Source organism: Diadema setosum, chromosome 20 (genome assembly GCF_964275005.1).
Source record: "Diadema setosum chromosome 20, eeDiaSeto1, whole genome shotgun sequence".
Lineage (NCBI taxonomy): Eukaryota > Metazoa > Echinodermata > Echinoidea > Diadematoida > Diadematidae > Diadema > Diadema setosum.
The window spans coordinates 17432594-17457797 of record NC_092704.1 but is presented as its reverse complement, the minus strand read 5'-3'; the positions used below and the strand labels follow the sequence as shown (position 1 = coordinate 17457797).

The 25204-nt window shown below is 38.3% G+C and overlaps 1 protein-coding gene across 1 annotated transcript in view; it reads right to left on the bottom strand.

Moving 5' to 3' along the window:
* Positions 1–568: 568 nt before the first annotated feature.
* Positions 569–25204, bottom strand: part of LOC140243280 (26S proteasome non-ATPase regulatory subunit 11B-like) — a 63206-nt gene continuing 38570 nt past the window's right edge. Inside the window, exons 8-11 of the mRNA XM_072322949.1 lie at positions 24915–25038; positions 20527–20688; positions 14246–14297; positions 569–2862 (exon numbers count right to left, since the gene is read on the bottom strand). Coding sequence (XP_072179050.1) covers positions 2720–2862; positions 14246–14297; positions 20527–20688; positions 24915–25038 — 481 coding nt within the window. The 3' untranslated portion in view covers positions 569–2719. The remainder of the gene's footprint in view (positions 2863–14245; positions 14298–20526; positions 20689–24914; positions 25039–25204) is intronic.

The following is a 25204-nucleotide window of genomic DNA, read 5'->3' as shown; positions in this document are numbered from 1 at the left end:
TCATCAATGTACTAACTCATAGTATTAACTTAGCTCTATCACTTCTGGTTCTAGAGAAGAAGATTTTTACAGATTCCTTAATTTTGGGGGGTTTGGGCCCCCCTGGGGGCCCCCTGGGTGGGGCATGGTGCCCATTTTAACAAATTGAGTTCCTAACCCCCTAGGGATGCTACCTGCCAAGTTTGATGAAAATCGGTCTTGGGGTTTTCAAGAAGAAGATAAAAATGTAAAAGTTTACGCACGACGGACGACGCACGACGGACGACGCACGACGCACGACGGACGCCGGACGAAGGGCGATCGCAATAGCTCACTTGAGCCTTTGGCTCAGGTGAGCTAATAATGTCATCTAGGAAAGACTCTGCACTTCCCTTGTAATCATCGAGTGGCTTGCTTGTAAGTTGTAACTTAAAGGTTAGGTGCACATGTGAACCCCGTCGTGAATTCACATGTGGAACTAATCATCAACAGTTAGTTTTTGACCTAAACGTCAAGTTTGGCAACTGTGTGTGAACGTAACTTATAACAGGTATATTACTAATTGAAATTCACTGAAATGCAGGGGAACTGAGTTCAATGCAAGCAGATTTATTACACTTTACAAAGACATGCTATATACGCACAGTCAAATGCATCAACGAAATAAATTCTTCGATACAAGGATAGATACATAGCATTCATTACAAGGACAGCTGTTTACAAAATATGCAACAAATGGCCAAGAACTTGGAGCTTAGTTCCCTTGGCAGAGAGCAGTTACTTGAGACATGAAGTCACCTAATCAGTACTCATGCTGTACAGTAACACATACATAGAGTATTCCAGATATTTACTTGAGTAATTTCTGTGGAATCCAATTGCCTACTCTTTTTTTTTTTTTTTTGAGGGGGGGGGGGCATGTTTCCCACAACACTACCTTATCAGTAAATGGAGTACTCTCTTGTGGCAAATATGACACGGTTGTTTTTCATTTTTTCTTTGACAATTCAGTGCATGCAGAAGTTTTCACTTGACCTGTTGGTGTCCTTCACATTTTATTTAGTTTGATATTTTCAGTTTTTACAATGACAATCAGCATAAAATAACCTCATCTTGCAAAGGTTAAACATAGCATTATTCTGTTGCTCCACTCAAATTCTTAATTTCCCTATTTTTACAAGCTAGTCTACACAACATAATACATTAGTGTAACCCATCAGACATAGTTATGTCAAATCTTCATTAAATTATCATTACAAGTGAAGTCAGGAAAAGAAATGACTGTTTATGAGATGTTCACTTCTGCAAGAAAACATGTCATTGACTTAACCCACCGCTACCACTGCAAAACAGCCACATTTACCATATCATGAGCTATATCACAACAATCTCCATATACTGAAACTCTCCACTAATGATTCCTGATGTCTATCAGATCTTCAACAACATCTTCAACAAGAGACCCTGTGGGTATAGCACTCGCCCGAGTAATGCAATTTCACCTTTCACATATTCTTGCAGACCATTACCTAGGAAGAACATATCAAACTGGGTGGGGGGGGGGGGGGGGGGTCTGGAGAGCCTGCAGGGGGAATGTTGTCTATTTGTATTCCATCAAACTGGCAATAATACAGGCCAAGTTTATATAAAATTTGACACAGTGTTTTCAAAAAGTAGATCAAAGTGAGAAAACTGGCCCCTAATTTGGTCCCAGCCCCAAGAGGACCATCTTCTACCAGCAAAGCACTAATACCTGCTATGTTTGGGGAAAATTGGACCACACATGCATTTTCACAAAGATGACAATATGAAACTTGGCTCCTAATTTAGTCTCTCCACAGTTGAATCCTATCATCCTGGGGATGTTACCTGCCAAGTTTGGGAAAAATCCTTCATGGAGTAATCAAAACAAAACAAAACAAAACAAAACAAAACTTGAAAATGTAAAATGTTTACCCATGAAGGACCCTGCACAACGCCCCTGCACGATGAATAATTGCAATTGCTCACTTGAGCCTTTGGCTTAAGTGAGTTACATATTTGTACATGCCTCCATCATATTCACTTTGAAATACATTAACGAAGTTTGTCGTATATGCATGTAGTCTTCACATTTTGGGAGTTATCCCCCGAGTCTCTAGCACATTTTGATGTGGAAGAATGTACATGTACCTTTTTGAATGCAGTTATGCATCTTGCAAAATTTGAAAATAAAGATGTTATATTAATAGGAAAAGAGATATATCCCAATACCCTAATCTCACTAGTGTTATCCAAAAATACAAAGGCTTTTATGATGAAAGAATCTCAATGGAAATGTCTTCCATTGTTCATATCTTTCAGACAAAACTCTAACATCAGAGTTAAAGGCTCATGTGAGCATCTGCAAAGAAATCTCATGTTTTTTCTCATCTCGGCTATCCTACACAAACTTTCAACAATTCAAAATGTAAGTTCTTGTTTCTATTCCTCGGCATACCCAACAAGAAGACTCGAGTGTTACTGAAGGGATATCAAAATTAAAAACACTGCTAATGCAAGATAATCATACTCATCTTTGGATAGTCCGTCTGTTCCATGAAGACTTCCGTATTTATGGAGTATGCATTACAGCACTGACCATTCAAACAATACCTCTATGCCATTCCACACTCTTTCTTGACATGCTCAAAAACATTTTTTCTTTTTCCTGTCCAAGCATGGTATTGGAAACTACACAAGGTTGCTTGGCAGACCGCTATTAATAGAGTTTCTTGGTCTTCTGATAGAGAGCATCAACAACCTTTCCCATGTTGGAGATCGTCTCTAGTGCCATATCATATGTTCGGTCAACCACTGGCTCCTCAAATACAATCAGCACACCCTCACCCTGGTCAAGAATACCTACATAAAAGGAAAAACAGTTGAAAGGAAAATGTAAGCAACAAAGCATTCCTGTTATTGGAACACACAATTCAAAGTGATGTCTTGGGAAACACAAGCCTTAGGCTTTTTACACCCTCAAAATAAAAAAACAAAACAAACGAGAAAAATAGAGCAATTCAACTGCAGCACAGTCAGCTCGGATGCCATTTTTCATGTGGTTACTGCATATGGCACAAGTATTATGAACCTTCATGTATAGTTTCTTGGGCTTGAATTCTGATACTGAGGGTTTCACTTCTTTTTTTTTTTTTTATTATATGGATCCAGTATACCAAATAACATAATTGGACCTACCTGATTTTCACTTTGCCTTTACTCCTGACATTTCAGGCATTTATATATTTCTATCCTTTTTTGGACAATAATAGCTGAAGGTATGGCTGGGAAGTGAATTTTTTATAACCAGAGTACAGTAGGCCGTATGCTGAGCGTCTTTTCTCTGTTGCCAGATGGGCAAATACAAGCTTTAGGCTGCCGAATAGCATATTTGGTTGAAAAAATTGATTTCCTAACATAATGTCTTGCTAAATGTGATTTAAATAATGTGTATATGAAGTAACTTTGATTCCAGTTGAGGAATATGAACAATTTAATTAATATTATTCATTTAACCTGACATAATATGTCACTAATATGTTACGACTTTCATGATGAAGGCAATTTCAGGTACAGCTCCAGCAGATCCAAAATTTTTACGATGGAGTGGGGGGGGGGGGGGGGGTGGTTGGGACTAAAGTCAGTGTGTGTGCAATGTTCAATGAAAGCATATTAGTGCAAACCCGCCAAGCAGAATGAGCAGATTATACTAAATGATTATGTTATTTTGGCTATGTCGAAGATAATTTCAAGTCCAGATTTGTGTAAATACGTGTTATATCAGTCTCACAAGTCAAAGTTTTTTTTTTTCCGTATGTCATTCAAACATGGAAGTAAAGCATTCTTTCATTCTTTCATAAATAAACGAAGGAAAGAATACACTACTTTTGTAACAGAATACTCCCCAAGGGTCGAATCCCAGTTAACCCTGATTTCCCCTTAATCCTTGATGTCCACCTGAGCAGAAAAAAACTAGAAATGATGTGAAACTGTCATGGATCACACATTGTGAAGACATTGTACTACACGCCTATTGGGAGAATCATGATTATGGCGGAGGCATCAGTCGCCATAGCGACTGATGCCTCCGCCATAATCATGATTCTCCCAATAGGCGTATAGTACAATGTGTGATCCATGACAGTTTCACATAACTGGCAAAATATTGAAATGACAGGTTTGTCAGAAATGTCTTGAACTGGGTTTGCTATAATTTTCTAAGAGTGCAGGTACACATATTTGGGGAATTTTGGGGAAGTTTATGCATTGAGTAATTTCCAAGGTATGAAGAAAGAGTATGATGACGGTACAAAATAGATTTTTTTTTTTTTTTTTTGGGGGGGGGGAGGGGTATTGAAACCTGGCCTTTGACCCTTAACCTTTGACCTTCTGGCTTGAAATTTCCCGGAGAATCTCCATTAGGTAATGCATGTATCAAGTTTTGAAACTAATAATGAACGCATTGCATATACTAGTATATGAGGGAAATAGTAAAATTTTGAGGAGTTGACCTTGACCTTTGACCCCCTGACTATTGACCCATAACCCCTAAATTCCCTAGATAATCCCTGCCAGACAGTACATGCGTATGTACCAAGTTCCACGAAGATATATTGAACAATTTGCGAGAAAAGTGATATTGCAACATTTTCACCTCACCTTTGACCTTTTGACCTTTGACCTTATGACATGAAACTCTCTCTGGAGAATCTTTACGCAGTAGTACATGTCCACACCAAGTTTCAAGAAAATACCTTCGGGCATTGCATAGATATGGGGGAAATTGCAACATTTGTAGCATTTGACCTTGACCTTTGACCTCCTGCCAATGTCACTAAAATCTACTCAACTAATTGTCCCATCATACATCATCCTTGGACCAAGTTTGGTGAAAGCTGCTTCATCCAGTTTTGAGTTATCACGTAAACAGATAAATTTTAGGATTTGATCTTGATCTTTGACCTTTGACCTCTGTCCGATTTCACTGAAAAACTACTCAAGTAATTGTCCCATCATACATCATCCTCAAACAAAGTTTGGTGAAATTTGCTCCATCCAGTCTTGAGTTATCGTGTAAACGGATACAATTTCATGATTTGACCTTGAACTTTGACCTTTAACCGAATTCAACCAAAATCTGATCAAATAATTGCCCCATCATACTTCATACTTGGACCAAGTTCGGTAAAATTCCAGTAAATATTACTCAAGTTATCGCGTAAACGAAAGCGGACGTACGGACGTATGGACGGACGGACAACCCGAAAACATAATGCCTCCGGCACCACTTCGTGGCGGAGGTATAAAAAGTTTTCATTGTCGTAAACAATTTTTCTTGTCGCAGCAAAGAAATTTTGAACATGCTCAAAATTTCTTATGTGACAATGAAAACTGTTATACGAATTTGATTGCAACTGTTGACGAACCTTGAAATTTCCTAGAATTGGTTACGCTCGCAAATATCGCAGCTCATTAAGATAACTCTTTAAAGACCTAATAAAATGCTTGCAAAATTTTTTAATATACAAAAGAAATGTAAAATATATGTCATGATTATCAATGTAAATATGTTTTCAGTGTCGTTCCGGTTTTTGTCGCTTCTAGAAACTCCCCCAAATATCACATTTTTGGAGGACCTCATTGCAGTTTTTGCGAAAAAATATGTCACGTGACCAACACCCCTGAACCGATTGATGACGTATAAGCACGGAGTTGTGCTCAGTTAGCAGACGCCGCCCAGCACTAGCACTTAGATTACTAGACACACGTTACACGTTAGCTAGCCCAGCCAGGCCCGGCGCCCGGGCCCGGGATGTGCGCTCCCGGTCGACCCACTGACTGTCGACATGTACGCATTAGTACCACGTACATTATCACTAAGTTAGCTTGCACAAATACCTGGTACCTCGAGCATAATGTCTTCCCCTATATGGGTAAACATGATGATGATGATGAAGAAGACTGCAGCTCTGACGATAGCGGAGAAAAAGAGGAGTCACATGAAGTTGAAGGGGAAGATGGGGAGGGAGAGGCAGCCGATGAACCAGAATGTTATCGTGGGGCTGCACCTTACCGATATGAACCAGCTGCATCTCCCCCGCTGCCAGTGCAAGAGCGAATGAACATGGCACCAAGTCCGAGAATATAAGACCTCACAGAAACGATTGCCTGGGAAATACAGAGTGGTATGTGTGGTATGCCCCCATAGTTAGAAAGGATATACTGTATTCTACATGCACTGTAAGTTGTAACTGTTTGTCTAGTAAGTAGTAGAAGAACAGACCCAGCTCGCTCACAAAGTGAGCGGCTACTCCGGCCACCGCAAGCGGGAGTGTCCCGGCCGTGGCCTGGCCTGTCGGCCAGCGCTAGCAAGTTAAACTAACACGTAGATCTAACGTTAGTAGTAGTCTACTAGTAGTAGCAAGTCTACTAATGTTAGTACTACTACTAGTACTGTAGTAGTACGAGTACCACTAGGTCTAGTAGACTAGTAAGTAGTAATAGCAGAGACTCCAACTCTCCCGTTTTCGACGGGAGATCTCCCGCCGAAAGCCCATTTTTGCGCAATCTCCCGTTCTCTCGTTTGAGATTTGATTTCTCCCGCCCTGGCTCTGTGTCTCCCGGTGGAAAGGATTTCTCACTTATTTCTATTGTATGTTGAAAAAATAAGCCTTAGATAGCACCAGAGAACATCTAGAATCCTAGGAACTTCGCGTTTCGCACACATCAACTTGGAGTCTCCCGTTTGCTAGGGGTTTCGGACGGGAGAATCTCCAGATCAGAAGGTGCTTGGGGTTGGAGTCTCTGTAATAGTAGCAGAATCTTTGGAAGTACTAGTAGTACAGAGGCTACATTCTATACATTAGGGGGGTTAGAGTATGTTACAGGGTGGGTCGTGGCTCAAAAAAAAAAAAAGAAAAAAAGAAAAAAGGGGGCTAGGCCTAACCAGTTTCCCAAGGTCAGTTTCTGCAATGATTGTTATCAGTCATTCAGATGCACCATTTTCTAAGAAAAACCATACCAAGATTAAGAATGATCATCAGTTTTGGTCGAGTAATTCTTGTTTTATGATACAAATCATACTGTGGAAGGAAGCCCCACCGCCGTGCTTATCTACCGATGAACGCCACGGTGGGTCTGAATTCACGAGTAGGCCTAGGCCTATAAACAGGCGAGTCGCCGTAGTATTAGTACAGACACGCAGTGGTGGGGCTATCTCTTTGAATAGGCCCCACCGCAGTGCCCATGCACCCGTGCGTTTATAGCAAGCAAGGGTAGGTCCTAGGGTTAAGGGTTACGTAGGGTTGTATTTATGGTTAAATTGGCCGTTAAATTAGTCGAGGGACATATTAGGAAGTCCTTTTCGCCGCGTTCACGAGTATTATACTGTGGAAGGAAGCCCCAGCGCCGTGCTTATCTACTGATGAACGCCACACAGTGGGGCTGAATTCACGAGTATAAACAGGCAAGTCACCGTAGTATTAGTACAGACACACAGTGGTGGGGCCTATTTCAGGAGTTTGCCTACAAATCTATGTAAGCTTAGCGTTGTCCGAGTGCGAAGTATCCTTTTCTCGCCACAGTCTTCATGGTTTTACAATGAAAATAATGGACATTAAAACGTACCACAGTTGTAATCTGTATTATTGGCAGTATTAAATCCGATACAATTCATTGAATATTCTTTTGTCCAAAGGCTTAGCCAATGACAATAGTGCAGCGCAGCGCTAGCTATGCGCTCGCTAGCTCGCTCCCCCTCCATCGCTAGCCGCTGGCGCGGCGCCGGTGCTGTCGCTGTGCTGCGCTAGCCTTGCTAGCTTGCTGGCTATGGCTACTAGGCTGGTCGGACAATCGATATCGACGACTCCGTTCTTTGATGTCATCACAATTTAGAAGTGATAGTGCGTCGCATGCGGCGAAAGTATAGAAAGTTTTCCAAAACCGAGGAAATTGCATCCATTATGTTAACAAATATAGAACAAAATTCAGAACAGTAAAAAACCCCGCATGGCCACAGAATTACTTAGAATTTAACATTTAATATTATTACATCATTAAGAAACTAGAAATGTCGCTTTGGCGACTGGTATGCCTCCGCCATAATGCATGATTTTCCCAATAGGTCTAGATAGTACATGTGGACAATGTGTGATTACATTTTCACAAAATTGGCAAAATATTGGAATGACAAGTTTGTCACAAATGTGTTGAATGTTCACCTTCCTTGACGTAGGTTTAATTGGATGAATAGGAGAGCATGTATCTAGGGATTTAAGGACTTTAACTTGACTTTGACCCATTCATACATTTAGGCACTGAGTAATTTTCAAGGTACAGGTGTGGAGAAAAAGTGCAATTTCTGGATTGAATAGTAAATTGTTACCATTTTCATCTGGCCCTTGACCCTAAAATTCATAAGATAATTACTTTCAGGTAGAACATGCATAATATGTACTAAGTTTCAAGGTAACTTGAGCCACTTCCGAGATATGGAGGAAAAAGTTAGTTCAGCACTTTCACTTGATCTTTGACCTTTTGACCTTTGAGGCAAAAAGAGAAAAAAAAAAACTTTCCAGAGAATTTCTATTAGGTTACACACGCATACACCAAGTGTAAAAAAATAACCCTGCTGGCATTGCATAAATATGAGGGTAATAGTAAAATTTTGAAGTCTTGCACTTGACCTTTGACCCCTGACCTTTGACCCCATGAACCCTACATTCTCTAGATAATCACTTCAAGTCAGTACATGTATATACTATGTTCCATGAAGATACCTTGAACAATTTTCCAAGGCACAGAGAAAAAAAAGAAGTTTTGATCTATTTTTACTTGACCTTTTGACCTTTGACCTCATGACCCAAACTTTCACCAGAGAATCTTAATTGGGTAATACATGTATACACTAAGTTTCAAGAAAATATCTTCAGGCATTCAATATATATGGCGAAAATAGTGAAATTTCATGTATTTGACCCTGACCTTCTGACCTTTGACCTTTGACCTCATGACGCAAACTTTCACCAGAGAATCTTAATTGGGTAATACATGTATACACTAAGTTTCAAGAAAATATCTTCAGGCATTCAATAGATATGGTGGAAATAGTGAAATTTTATGTATTTGACCTTGACCTTTTGACCTTTTTCACCCCCTAATACACATACATGCCAAGTTTCATTAGGATACCTCAACAGGTTTTGATAGTTACCTTGTCCACAAAATTCATTACGGACGGACGGAAGGACGGACGGACGGACGGACGGACGGACGGAAGGACGGACGGACGGACGGACGGACAACCCGAAAACATAATGCCTCCGGCACCACTTCGTGGCGGAGGCATAAAAAAATGTCTAAACCATTTTATTAGGTCTTTAAAGGGCTGATGTCACTATGCACGCGAACGATTTGCAAAGGACGCGAATGGCAAAATCCAACATTACGAAAAATTTTTCTCCTGCCGAATGTGTTCTGACAATGAAGCCGGAAACCATTTTCTCACGACGTACAACTGTGTGTGTGAATGTTGTGTGTACCATTGCTAAAGTACAGCCAGTTATGCACACAAAGAACACGCGACGGAAATGCAAACGCAAATTTTTCAATAATCATGGGAGAAATACTTCCAAGGAGAGTTAATTGCTGTCTTGAGTTTTTCTTTTTCCACTATTTCTCCCTCCTTTCCCTTCCATTTCTCTGTTGTGTGTGTGTGTGCGGGAAGTTTTTCTGAGTACCTACCCCAACAACCATTTGATTTTCTTTTGCAGGTTCGCTAACACATTATCTTCAATTTCAAATATAATTTTTGCATACTTCAAAGCCATTTTAAGTGTATTCTGTGATTTTTTCATATCAAACATTTGGTTCTTTTTGCTGGTTTTTAAAATTGTTAATACTATATTGAGTTGATTGATGTGTGGACGTATGCTGTGATTTTGATTTGTAGAAAACATATTAAAGAGGTCATACATCAAGGGTGTGGATTTGTCCTCAAACATGCGCCAAACATAAGTTTCAAGAAAATATCTTCAGGCATTCAATAGATATGGTGGAAATAGTGAAATTTTATGTATTTGACCTTGACCTTTTGACCTTTGACCTTGAGCATGTGCACCCAAAAGTTGATAGGCACAACTTCACATCCCAATACACATACATGCCAAGTTTCATTAGGATACCTCAACAGGTTTCGATAGTTACCTTGTCCACAAAATTCATTACGGACGGACGGAAGGACGGACGGACGGACGGACAACCCGAAAACATAATGCCTCCGGCACCACTTCGTGGCGGAGGCATAAAAACATAAAATCAATAATTGTTCAAATTTCCAATAATTATAGGGTGTTTGCAGCGACTTTGAATAGTACGTCATTTTAACATTACTGATGAGTTATAGCTGATAATTGCAAATCATGTTCCTTTTTTTTTCCATTTTGAGCTACAAATAGTATCAAAAGTCACATCCATATCATTTGACCTTGACATTATTCTAAAAATAGCCATAATGCCTTAAAATGAGCATATTCACAACACGCAGTCATGAGCATTACAGCATATAATATATATTTCAATATTGATTTTTTCACAGACAGAATGCCTGATCTTGTTGATATTTGCAGTATTGGTAGTCTGTAATGGATACTTTGAGGATCTGTATTGATCAATGCACACACATGCAGTAGTTTCTAATTTATCCAGGATGTAGGCCTATAGATAATGGATGCACATTAATCTCCATTAACATTTTAGTCAGAAACCTACAATGATCAAAACACTAACAATTTCAAGACTACTTCCATCCTATGTCCTATGTCATTGACTTAGATTTTCTGGTTCTGAATTTCACACACTCTGTCTGTGAAAAAAAAAAAAAAAATCAATTTTGAAATGTGCTGTAAAGCTCAAGTGTCGTGAATATGCTCATTTCAAGGCATTTATGACTATTTTTAGAATACTGTCAAAGTCAAATGATATGGATATGACTCTTGATACTATTTGTAGCTCAAAATGGAAAAAAAAAAAGGAACATGATTTGCAATTATCAGCTCTAACTCATCATTAATATTAAAATGACTTACTATTCAAAGTCGGTGCAAACACCCTATAATTATTGGAAATTTGAACAATTATTGATTTTATGTTTTTCAGCTGTATTTTCAAGGTCATTGTCATGTTAGACAAATAAATTAATCCCAGATCCTCTAAATACTGGTCACAGACTACAACTAGTACTGTAAATATAAATATGATCAGGCATTCTGCCTGAGAGAAAAATCAGTTTTGAAATATGGCTAAATCTTGTGTGTTGGGAATATGCTAATATTAAGGAATTTACAGCTATTTTCAGAACATTGTCAAGGTCTAAAGATGACCTGAAATATTATTTGTAGCTTAAAATAGAATAAAAATGGAACATGATTAGCAGTTTTCAGCTTAAAGTCACCAAGAGTACTGAAATGGCAGACAAATGAAAGTCAATGTAAACACGCTTTAACACCATTATGGCTACGGAAAATTGACCGATTTATTGTTTTTTTTGCAGTTTTCAGCTACATTTTCAAGGTCATTGCCAATAAGACAAAACGATTTTTGATATATATCCTTTTTGTACTAATTACAGACTATCATCACAGAAGATACCATAGTGTCTTGGCACTTCATCTCTGATTTATCACAATTTGTAATGTGCTGTAAACCCCAGGTGTCATTTTATGTTGATTTCGGGGGTGTTTACGACCATTTTCGAATGCGTAAACCAGCTATTAAACATTCCGGTTACAAAAGTTTTTTGGTAACCAATGAAAATATAGGTATATGTCTATCAATACACAAAAATTTGTGTCACTCCTCGATGGGACGAGGGGTGATTTGTGACCTTGAACTTGGCGACTTTTTGAAAAAATCCAACTTTGAGGGCGCCCTACAAGAAAACGACGCATACTTTTTGGCCAATTTTTGGTAGGTGTGCAGACAAAGTGAGAGTCTCCAAATATGCATAATATTGGAATCTCAGCTAATTGAATTTTGAAGTTATCAGCTTCCAAACATGCACCCGAAAACATTAACTTTGACGCTTAAACACCATTTTCGGTGACCTCTTGCGCAATAACGGATTGTCAGATCCGCGCCATAATATATTGTACATGTTAAGGTCATAAAGTTCTTCCAATTTACAGAAAATGAGCAATGTATCTCATCTAATCGGGTTCCAGCAGTCAATCAAAAATAACAAATTTTATTTAAACTCGGTTATTCGGCCACGCATTGGTTGCTAAGGGAGGCCGTATCTTAGCAACTGTTTGACCTTGGGGCAAAATATTTCAGAATCTTCTGTCAGACACTTGGGGGCACATTTGGTGCGAGTTAAAAAAAATTGAAGGGGGTCGGGTTACAAATTGTCTGAAAATTGGTTGATTTGATGTGGATTGACCCATATACACAAAGTTTCAAGACAATATCTTCAGGCATTGCATAGAAATGGGGGAAATAGTGAAATTCTGAGCATTTGACCTTGACCTTTTGACCTTAAGCATGTGCACCAAAAATTGATAGGCACAACTTCACCCCCTCATACACATACATGCCAAGTTTTTAGGATATCTTATAAGGTTTTTTAGTTATGCTGTCCACAAAATTGATTACGGACAAAAGGACGGACAGACGGAAGGACAGACAGATGGACGGACAACCCGAAAACATAATGCCTCCGGCACCACTTCGTGGCGCAGGGATAAAAATGCTTTATCATGGCAACACATTAGCTGACAATGACAAAAGATAGTTTGCATATCTGCACACTACAGCGGCCATATGTGCCAAATTTCAAGTCTAATGCTAAAAATTGAGCAAGTTAGGTAAATCCATATATTTCTGTATTTGCATAAAAATGATATTGCCATGTCAACAGATACATTAAAAATTACCTAAAAGTGTCTTGCAAGATATCATAGTTTGATGATCGTATGTTGTAAAACAAGATTTTGCAACAAGCAAACAGACCGACCAACTGCCTGGATACCGGACCGGGTGGGGCTATAATTATAGAGTAAGGATGAATGCTAATACACAGCTGTTTTTCTTAAAGAAGAAATTTATAGGAAATAATATCATATAAATTGACTGTTTTCCATCATTTAATGTTATTTTGATTAATCATTTTGATTTCTGACATAAATCATGCAATAAAGTTGTCTCTGCTTTGAATATAGAATCTTTATTTTTATCAAATTTGAGCACTGGAAGAAATTCGATGCGGCTACGAAAAGTGCCAATTCTGTGACATCACCACGTGTGTATGTAACCCAGTGGGATTTACGCATCTATAGGCAAACTGTGTGCACTTTTCAGGAAATTGGTGTGTAATTTGTTGTCAATCTAGAATAAATCTTCCGCCAAAACTTTATATTCACGTCGTGAAATTGTTTGTTTGTTTGTTTGTTTGTTTGTTTGTGTTCATTGGAATCATCTTTTACACCCATAAATTTACGGAAAAAAAAAGTTTTAAAAGCACAAAACCTATCGTAGAATTTTCCCCTACAACGTGATACCAAAATGTCAATTTGGTCCCTTTTTCGGGCTGTAGGGCGAAATCACATTTGCTGAGAAGTTTCGGGTTTTGCCAGAGTGGGTCTCATATAGGCGTACGGCAAATCAGCTCATGACACATTAGGTGACGTCGCTCAAATCCGATGTTTGGTAGCGAACGGAGCTACGTGGTCATGGAAATTGGGTGTTTTTTCAATCTCAAAAACAACTTGGGGGTAAAGTTACATCGTCTAAAAGATATCCAGTTTTGTTAACTAGCTCCTTAGCTTTCTGTAGATATCAAACTTGTCATATTTCTAGATTCTCTATAAATTTTTGCTTTAAATAGAATTGCTGTGTGACACAGAATGAGAAAGAAGGAATTGATAAACACCAAATAAAAGAGTGCACAAAGCAATGATTAAAGGGAAAATTACTTAAGATCCTTCCATCATTAGTCACTTGATTACTGTATCAAGTTAACTTTTTTTTTTTTTTTTTGGGGGGGGGGGCAGAATTGGGAACCAAGAATTTCACAAGTGCTTAAATGCATGATCTTGGAGTAGAGTAATGAGTGGAAAACTGTTTGCATGCATGCCACTGTAATATTTTTGTCATACTGGTAATGAAAATCTTATGAAATGTAAGGCCTAAACAGTAAAGTGCATGAATTGAAACCTTCCATTGTTATAACACCAATACTGTGTTTACTTACCGTGAAACTTTTTGTCCAAAATCATTTGAGACAGTTTTCTCTCAACAACATCCTGAAACAATAAAAGACAAATGAAAAATGTTACAGTTCTGATCTCTAGTTCATTAATATCAGGAATTATTTATACTTACAAGAAATCTAAATCAAATGGCATGCTGATTTTAAGCATTTTCAATCCTCATACAAAAGAATGATTCATGTGTGACATTGCAGTGAGAACCTCCAATGATAAAGATATCATCAGGGATGAGAAGGGTAAAGGGGCAAAGGCTAAAAATTGACAGGCACATAATTAATGGTTTCAGTGGGATCAACTACATGTATAAATAACAATATGTTGTGTGTTCATTAACACTTTATGCACTCAGGCATTTATTTTTTTAACTTACCAAGACTTTTTGTCAGCATTCAGTAACCCCTCCAAAGTGGACATATTGTAAAATCCACCAGAAAGGCCATGGTGGCACAATAGGAATACCTAGGATCATTAATAGTGATAACTTCTTACCTATGCTTTTATAGTGATATATTCTTACCTATGCTTTTATACTGCATGCTCTACATAATGCCACCTTCTGTCTTGCAAAAGAAATAAACACCTCATCAACCAATATGTCCCCTAGGAATCCCCCCTCCGTACTGCAATATAACCAAGTCACTGTGGGGAACGTGGGTCTTCACAGGTAAAAAACTAGAACCATCTCTCAATGTGATTAATACCCCCACCTAGCACTGAGGGAGTTAGCTTTAATAACCAGCAGTTACTTTGTATGCTTTAAAAAAAAAAAAAAATGTTACTATGGCAATGTTCAACATTGAACAAATGTATATTTTGCTCACTGATAGTCACATGTGCCATATTTCAAGTGAAGTGTTCAAAACCTGAGTAAGATAAATAAATTCAAATTGGCAATTTCTATGACTTTCATTTAAAAATGCCGTCACCATGGCAATACAATGTTTGACATTTTAAATGAAAATTGACGTTTGCACTATATATATATAATAGCCATTGGGCCAAATACATAAAACAAGCAATTGCTTGTAAGCAGTTGCTTCAAACAAAAGCACAAGCTTGTCTAGCAAAGGTCTAGCTCAAGCAATAAGCCAATTTGGGGTTAGCTCATGGGCATATGGGTACACATGACCTTTCTTCTTTCTCAGTTGGTTAGGCACTCCACTAGTTTTCAAGCGACAGAAGGTGTAAGCTTGCCCAATGTAACAATTTATGGAATTCATCAGTCATGTTCAAACAAAGGATGAAGTTGCAAAGAACCTAGTGCCCATAATGATCCACAATTAGCACTTTGGAAAGCATCCATTTCATTATTTTGCATTGAATGTATGAACAAATTTTTTCTGTAAATATTGTGAAATACCGCTATTGCTGTCAGGTGGATGTGCTGGCAAGCACAACTTATAAGGATCACTTGAATAATCATTACATCACATATGCCTATCTCAGTGAATTTAACAACCAACATGCTTTGCTGGTACAGATGACCTTTTTCTGCTCATGCTCAAAGTGGAACCTCGAACTGGCTTATTGCCTAATTCCATATGCATAACCTTTTGCTTGTGCTTATACCTTTTGCTTGTCCCGCACAAGCAACTGCTTGCGTTTTCAACAAAAGGGATGTCACGCCTGTGCGAACACAAGAACAAAGGCGAGGGTGGCAGCATGTATTTGAAAGGGCATGTGTGTGCGGAAACATTTCCTGACATAGCAAAGGAGCTATGAAATGACAATCATAAATGCACACACAGACGCACACACACACACACACACACATCTATACACACACATGTACTTGCTGACTGATTCCCATCACTACTTATAGCAGCCCGGATGTGCTAGATCGCACGTAGAACGAGGTCTCCTTACTCTCCACCAAAGTAAGACATCCTACTTATTTTTCATCACATTTTGCGTGCTAACCACTGGACATTTCCGTTGTTGAAACGAAAAGATTTCTTACACTACTTAAGGAGTAATTTCTTGTAGATTTATACCACTCCTGCACAAGTGTGGTCTTTCTTTATGAATATGAAAATGATACTTAAAAGGGAATGACCCAGTTAAGCAAAAGCTCAAGCTCATTTTACAGAGCTTGGAAAATCATAAGCAATTGCTAGCAAGAACAAGCAAAAGGTATGCTTTATGCAATACGTTTTAAGCGAATGCTTGGTCTCTAAGCAATTGCTTGCAGGCAAAAAGCAATTGCTTATGCTTGCTAGCAAAAGCTTCAGCTCGCAAGCAATTGCTTCTTTTTATGCATACGGATTCAAGTAAAAGGCTAGCACAAGCAATTGCCAGTGTTTATGCATCCGGCCCATTACACGAGCCAAATTTCAAGTCAAATGCTCAAAAGCTGAGGGAGTTACACACTGTAGCTGAATTCACAATATTATTGCATTACTTTCATTCAAAATATGATTTCCCATGGCAACACATTTTTCAACAATGATGAAAAGTAAATTTGGCTTATTTAGGTAATATAGTGGTAACATGTGCCAAATTTGAAGTCAGATGCTCAAAAACTGAGAGTTAGCTGAATCTAAAATTTTGTATGATTTTCATTCAAATTATATTGTTACCATGGCAATATATTGTTCAACAATGACAAAAGATGAAGTTGCACATCTTTGTACTATAGTGGTCAAACATGCCAAATTTCAAGCTAAATGCTCAAAGACTGAGGGAGTTAGCTGAATCCACAGTATTTTTGTATGATTTTCATTCAATATATGCTGTTACCATGGCAACCCATTGTTCAACAGTGACAAAAGATTCAATTTGCACCTCAGCGTTTCATAGCGGTCACATGCGTCAAATTTCAAGCTAAGTACTCAAAGACAGAGGGAATAAGCTGGATCTACAATATTTTTTTAATGCTTTTTAGTAAAAAATGTTGTTACCATGGCAATGCATGATTCAACAATGATAGATTGAGTTTGCACATCTATGTACCATAGTTGTCACAGTGACATGTGCCAAATATTAAGCTAAGTGCTCAAAGACTGATTGAGTTAACTAAATCCACAGTATTTTTGTATGATTTTCATTCAAAATAGGCTGTTACCATGGCAACACATTGTTAAACAATGATAAAAGAGTCAGTTTGCACAGCAACATATCAAGGTGGTCACATGTGCCAAATATCAAGCTAAGCGCTCAAAGACTGAGGGAATTAACTAAATCCACAATATTTTTGTTTTAGTGAAAAAAATGCCGTTACCATGGTAACACATTGTCATCAACAACTGAAGAATAAATTTGCACATGTGTGTACTACAGCGGTCACATGTGCCAAATTTCAAGCCAAATGCTCAAAGACTCAGGGAGTTAGCTAAATCCACAGTATTTTTGTATGAGTTTTCATTCAAGATTTGTTACCATGGCAACGCATTGTTCAACAATGACGAAAGATTAAGTTTGCTCATCACAATACCATAGCTGTCACACAAATTTCAAGCTAAATGCTCAAAGACTGAGGTAATAAGCTGAATCCGCAATATTTTTGTATGCTTTTTAGTGAAAAAATGCTGTTATCATGGCAATGCATCTTTCATTAATGATAAAAGATTAAGTTTGCACATCTACATACCATAGTTGTCACATGTGCCAAATATCGAGCTAAGTGTTAACTAAATCCACAGTATTTTTGTATTATTTCCATTCAAAAAATGCTGTTACCATGGCAAAACATAGTTAAACAATGATAGATTAAGTTTGCACATCAACGTACCATGGCAGTCACATGTGCCAAATTATATGTATGGCTCGATTGAATACCACTAGGGCGATGTTCTCATGCGCTTTCATAAATTTGACTGTGTGGAGTGGGGTTGAAAAAGTAGAAGTCGTTTTGCTTTATATACAGCAGTTCATTTCTTGTACTGTAGGTCATATAATATAACAGATATTGACTTCTTTTCCTTCGCTGGATTATAACATTTCATTTCCCTTGGGAAGTTATATTTTTGTCTCAGAATACTATATTTTTCCTCAGTGCTACGTGCTTCGGAAAAATATAATAATCCTCGACAAAAATATATCTTCCAGCGAGGATCTCAAATGTTACATTTCTCCTCTGGTAAGTCAATATCTGTATAAAACATGGGTGATGGTGGAATGAGACTTAATGTTATGAGCTCCAGCCTGAGCTGGAAGGTCCTGTGTGAGATTGCATGGGCATGATGCACAGAGGGCTGCAAAACAGAATGGGGCTTCATGTGAAACTGCATCTTTCAGATAGCAGGAAATAAAGGAGTTCAGAGATGCTTGAAAGGATGCCCGCTAAGCTGATCTATGGAGGCACAGTTAAAGACACCCATGAGGTGTTGGTGGACATCATGGACCAGAATACTCAGTAATGAGTATCTTATTCAAATTCATGAAATTCTTCCATCGAGGTGTTTTTATTTCAACTGATTGACAAATTGCCCGACATCGATGTAAATAAGCACTGAATTGATCAGTGTTTTAGTAGTAGCCATGATAAAAAATCATGGGCGTACTACTTGAGCAGGATTCGAACCTAAACTCCTTGACGGAAGAATTTTATGAATTTGAATGATTATGCAATACCCACTGCATGCTATAAGGATTAGAACCAACACTTGTTATCGGGCGGAAGCTCAGTGGTTTAGTGGAGATGACGCCTGTCCGGAGATGAGGTCATAGGTTCAAATCCTGCTTGAGTATGTACGCCCATGATTTTTTATCATGGCTACTACTAAAACACTGATCCATTTAGTACTTATTTATGTCGATATAGACAATTTGTCAATCAGTTGCAATAAAAAATCCTCGACGGAATAATTTCACAAATTTGAAAAATTATGCAATACCTGCTGCATGCTATAAGGATTAGAACCAACACTTGCTGTCGGGTGGAAGCTCGGTGGTCTAGTAGAGATGATGCTTGTCCGGAGATCAGGAGGTCATAGGTTCGAATCCTGCTTGAGTATGTACGCCCATGATTTTTGTCCCTTTGACCCATGATTTTGACCCTTTGTTACCCTTTTTAGTAGTAGCCATGATAAAAAATCATGGGCATACAATGTACGTACTCGAGCAGGATTCTAACCTAAACTCCTTGACGGAAGAATTTTATGAATTTGAATGATTATGCAGTACTCGCTGCATGCTATAAGGATTACAACCAACACTTGAAGAGTTTGTTTGCAAAAACCGATAAGTCCATATTTGTCAAATGGAGATATTTGCCATTAAAGGTCAAGAAAAATAAAGAGAATAATAAGAATTTTTTTGCTTCTTTTGACCATAACTTCAAAAATGTACCTTTATATGTAGTGACCAATATATCATTTAAAAGGTATTATTTTGTACTTTATGACAGAGACCGTACTTCAAAATCTTCAAATATGGACTTATCGGTTTTTGCAAACAAACTCTTCACTTGTTGTCGGGCGGAAGCTCGGTGGTCTAGTGGAGATGACGCCTGTCTGGAGATGAGGTCGTAGGTTTGAATCCTGCTTAAGTATGTACGCCCCTGATTTTTTATCATGGCTACTATTAACCAGAGAGGAGGGACGGTTCATGGATAAGTATTTTGCTAGTAAAGAATGATTTGATAGGTCAATGTGACTCCCATGAACAGCAGAATACTCTGTGGGGCGACTCTGAAAGTATGGAGTGAAAATTTTGGCAGTGTATGCTTTTTTTGAAACCCATTATACAGTATACTAGCACACAACACTTATGGCACGCCCGTATACGTGTACTTTCTCAGGCTTAGATTCCTTCCCTAAGTTTAGGGAACACTAGATATTGTGTATACCAAGCAAAGTATGTGACGTACTGTTGGTGTCCATCTGTCAGAACTGCCACAATTGCTCAATCACTGAAATCAACAATTTACGTGGTCTGCCAAAATTGCACACCTGTCATAATTCATAGTACATATATCATGCAAAGATGACAGTCTGAGGGAGGACAAACAAGGGGAATAGGCTGAAGCAAATTTGTATTTTTCTTTGCATTTTTCACCAGTCCGTGCAAAAGCCCTAAGAGATGAGATGGTAGGTTGAAATAGCATTTCAATACAGTGGACTCAATAATTTAGAAGCATTTACCATATGTGAATCGTTAAAACACACACTATTTACATGACAAATTCTGTACACGCCCTAAATGTCACGTTTTCTCAAGCAAAAAAGGAAGAAAGTGCGAGGAAACAAAAAGTGGGTTCAGATGTGTCCCCATTTCTGACCATGTTGCACTGGAATGTGTTTTAATATATTGCAATCCTTACCAAAGGAAGCTTGATGATGCCTGCTACATGTGAGACTTGCACCCTAGAGAAGGGCTCAATAATGCGGCAGAGGTTTAGTTCCAGCAGGTTGTCATACAATGATGCCAAGTGGGCGTTGATGATGGGGTCCTCCTGTAACTCCTTTGGATACTTCTGCAGCGTCTGGTGTGATACAGAAATAAAATATGATTGAAAGATTTTAATTACAAACACTGAAAGAGTAGGATGTAGATAAAAGAACCACCTTACAATCTGGGCTCTTGTGTGGGATATACCCTACAATTGAATTAACTTTATTTATATCAATGTAAAAGGACATCATTATCACTGCCTATCATTACTAAAATCTGATCACATTTTTTTTTTTTTTTTCGCAAGATGAGGAAAAAATTAATTTCAGCAATTCAACCCCCTACTCAAGATGATAACCCCTTCAAGGGATCAAATTAGACCACCTTTAACATTCACTTACCACCACAATGCATATTTTTGACAGTAAGGAAGCTTTATATAAAGGTGATGCTTAAAGTGTGATTTCTCCACACAAACTGATTATTGGGATCATAGGATCAAAATAAAGTTTTAGGCATTGGGAATTTGCCCTTGACAAATTCTTCAACAATGACGAAAGATGAAATCTGCACATCTTTGTACTATAGCGGTATGCGGTCACATGTGCCAAATTTCAAGCCAAATGCTCAAAGACTGAAGGAGTTAGCTAAATCCAGTATTCTTGTATGATTTTTCATTCAAAATATGCTGTTACCAAGGCAACATATTGTTCAACAAAGACCAAAGATGAAGTTTGCACATGTATGTGCTATGGCGGTCACATGTGCCAAATTTCAAACCAAATGCTCACAGACTGAGAAAGTTAGCTAAATCCACAGTATTTTTGTACAATTTTCATTCAGAATATGCTGTTACCACGGCAACACATTGTTCAACAATGACAAAAGATTAAGTTTGCACATCTATGTACCATAGTGGTCACATGTGCCAAAATTCAAGCTAAATGCTAAAAGACTGAAGGTGTAAGCTGAGTCCACAATATTTCTGTATGCTTTCTAGTGAAAAATGCTGTTACCATGGCAACACATTGCTGAACAATGACGAAAGATTAGGTTTGTACAACTACGTACCATTGTGGTAACACATGCCAAATTTCAAGCCATATGCTCAGACTGAGAGAGTTAGCTGAATCCACAATAATTTTGTATTCTTTTTCGTGAAAAAATGTTGTTACCATGGAAACGCATTGTTCAACATCGACAGAAGATGTGTTCTGCACACCTACATACTGTAGTGGTCACATGTGCTAAAATTAAAGTCAAATACTCAAAAAACTCTGGGAGTTAGGTTAACCCACATATTTTTGTATGACTGGTATGACAAACTGCTGCTGCCATGGCAGCACATTAATTCACACACATAAAAAAAAAGGCGTTCTGCACAACTACACATTACATTGATCATACATCCCAAATTTCAACTGAATTGCTATAAAACTGAGAGAGTAGTTCGATCCACAACATTTTGTAAGATTTTTTTTTTTTTTAAATTTGCCATTGCCATGGCAAAGCATTATGCAATACTAACGAAAAAGGTGTCTTGCACATCTCCCTTTGATAGTGGTCACACATGTCAAATTTGGGGTTATTGCTCACAAAATGAGAAGAGTAGTTCAATCCACAACATTTGAATGATTTTTAAAAAAATATGCCGTTCCATGGCAACTCATGCAATACTAACGAATAAGGTGTCTTGCACGTTTTCCTTTCATAGTGGTCAAACATGCCTAATTTGGGATTAATTGCTCAAAAAATGAGAGTAGTTCGATCCACAAGTTTTTATGAAAATATGCCATTGCCATGGCAACGCATTATGTGATGCCAACAAAAAAGGTGTTTTGCACATTTACCTTTGATAGCGGTCACACATGCCAAATTTGGGGTTAATTGCTCACAAAATGAGAGAGTAGTTCGATCCACAAGTTTTTATGAAAATATGCCATTGCCATGGCAAGGCATTATGCGATACTAACAAAAAAGGTGTCTTGCACATCTACCTTTGATAGCGGTCACACATGCCAAATTTGGGATCAATTGCTCAAAAAATGAGAAGAGTAGTTCAATCCACAACATTTGAATGATTTAAAAAAAAATATGCCCTTCCATGGCAACTCATGCAATATTAACAAATAAGGTGTCTTGCACGTCTTCCTTTCATAGTGGTCAAACATGCCTAATTTGGGATTAATTGCTCAAAAAATGAGAGTAGTTCGATCCACAAGTTTTTATGAAAATATGCCATTGCCATGGCAACGCATTATGTGATACTAACAAAAAAGGTGTTTTGCACATCTACCTTTGATAGCGGTCACACATGCCAAATTTGAGGTCAATTGCTCAAAAAATGAGAAGAGTAGTTTGATCCACAACATTTTGAAAGTTTTTTTTTTAAAATATGCCGTTGCCATGGCAACTCATGCAATACTAACAAATAAGGTGTCTTGTACATCTTCCTTTCATAGTGGTCACACATGGCAAATTTGGGGATAATTGCTCAAAAATTAGAGAGTAGTTTGATCAACAATTTTTTACAAAAAATGCCATTGCCATGGCAACGCATTATGTGATACTAATGAAAAAGGTGTCTTGCACAAAAAAAAAAATAGAGGAGTTCGATCCACAGGATTTTGCAATGGACCAACCGACCGGCCATCCGACCTCAGAGTGATACCTATATACACACTATGTGTGGGTGAGGGTATAAAAATATGTGGTTACCACGGCACCATGGCAATGCTTTTTTCTGATACTAACACAATGGTGTCTTGCATATCTACACCTACAGATCATACATACTAATGACCTTAATGACTTGAATGCTGTGGAAGTAATACGATTCACAAGGTTTGGGTAAAATTGTGGTTACCATGGCAATGCTTTGTCTGGTAAACACAAAAATCATGTCTCCACATCTATATCTCAATGTCAACCAAATTTGATTTCAAATACCTCACAATTGTGGAAGTACCGTAAAGTTCCGTGTATAAGACGCACCCCTACTTTCGGACCTAAAATAAAAAAAAAAACAAAAAACCCAAAACACGAAAATTTCCATGCAAATATTGCGTGTGTCATATATATTATTTCAGCTCAAAATTTCCCTAGAATGCAGCATTTATTTGCTCTATTTTTCGTTTCCTTTTATAGTTTCTTTAAATGGTATTCAGCGGATCTAATTTCTCCTTTCTAATTCTTCTCCATTACAAGACGCTTAGTGCTTAGAAACTTTAGTAATAGCGCTTTATAAATGATATTTACAGTAAACCTCGCATGAGTCGAAGCTCTCGGGACTGGCAAAAATGCGTCGACTTAAGTGAAATTCGACTCTCGCGAGAGTCGTATTTTTTTTGACTCACAGTTATGTACATGTATTATAGTACATTTGCATGCATGTGTGTGTGTGTGTGTGCGTGCGTGTGTGCGTATGTGAGTTTGCATTCAAATTTGTCTGTTCTTGAAGATAATGTTCTTATTTTGTTCTAAATTGAACATGGAATTTGTATCAATACTAGTAGTTAAACGTAGTTCTGAGAATGTCTGCGCTAATGTGGCAATGTGCATGTGCTATGTCTATGGTGCAACATAAGTAGCCATCTCTGTCAACCTACCCTGAGACAAACACTCTCCCAGGCCCATCCCACCTCCACTGAACAAAACTATACAGCCAGCCGGGCACGCACAAACAAGCTCCGCCCACTTGGCCTGTCACTAAAATATTAAAGCAGCGATTGGTTGACCAAGGAGTTCTGGCTTGACATGGATAAAGTATGGATGTGCTGTGTGTATGGATAAAGTATATGGATCGATGTGCTGTGTGTATACATGTATACATGTGTACGTATTCGACATGCGTGCAGAGCGGTACGGTGAGTGTGCATGCTTACCTGCAGCAGGCCAGGGACGGGGTTCTGCGACATGCCAATTTTTTTGTTCTCCTCTAAATGTAACGAGAATGCCAGACAAATCTTCTTCGGCTCAAGTGATGTAAACTACGTGTATTTTGTACAAAAGGGACTGAATGTTTTACTTCGACACAGCCGAAATTCGACTCTCGTACTTCGGCTTATCCAAATATTTCTCAGAGAAAATACATAGGGAAAAATCGGGACTTTTTATTTTGCTTCGAGTTAAGTGATTTTCGACTCACTCGACGTCGACTTATCCGAGGTTTACTGTATTATTATTATTACTATGTTGGGTGGTATGCAGGGGCCAATACCAGCCACCACTTATGTGGGAGCCCCACGTAAATGGGAGAAACGTTTGTCACCTGACCCCTCTGGATTAAGCGGTGACCACTGTACTAGGAAGACTTACAGCTTGGAATTCTGAGAGGGATCTGTTTTTGCTGGCATTGGCTATACTCTTCAGGGCTTCAACACTGGGTCCGGCATGTCTCAGAGCTAGCTTCCCACTGACTATTGACTGCACATCATCAGCACTATAAGACAAACAAAGAAAAATACATCATTCATTCACAATCATAATGTTACATTAAAACTAATCAAATGCTATTCACATCAAACTGAAAACATTTCAAACTAACATATAAAAAACTAGATATGTCGCTATGGCGACTGGTATGCCTCCGCCTTAATGCATGGTTC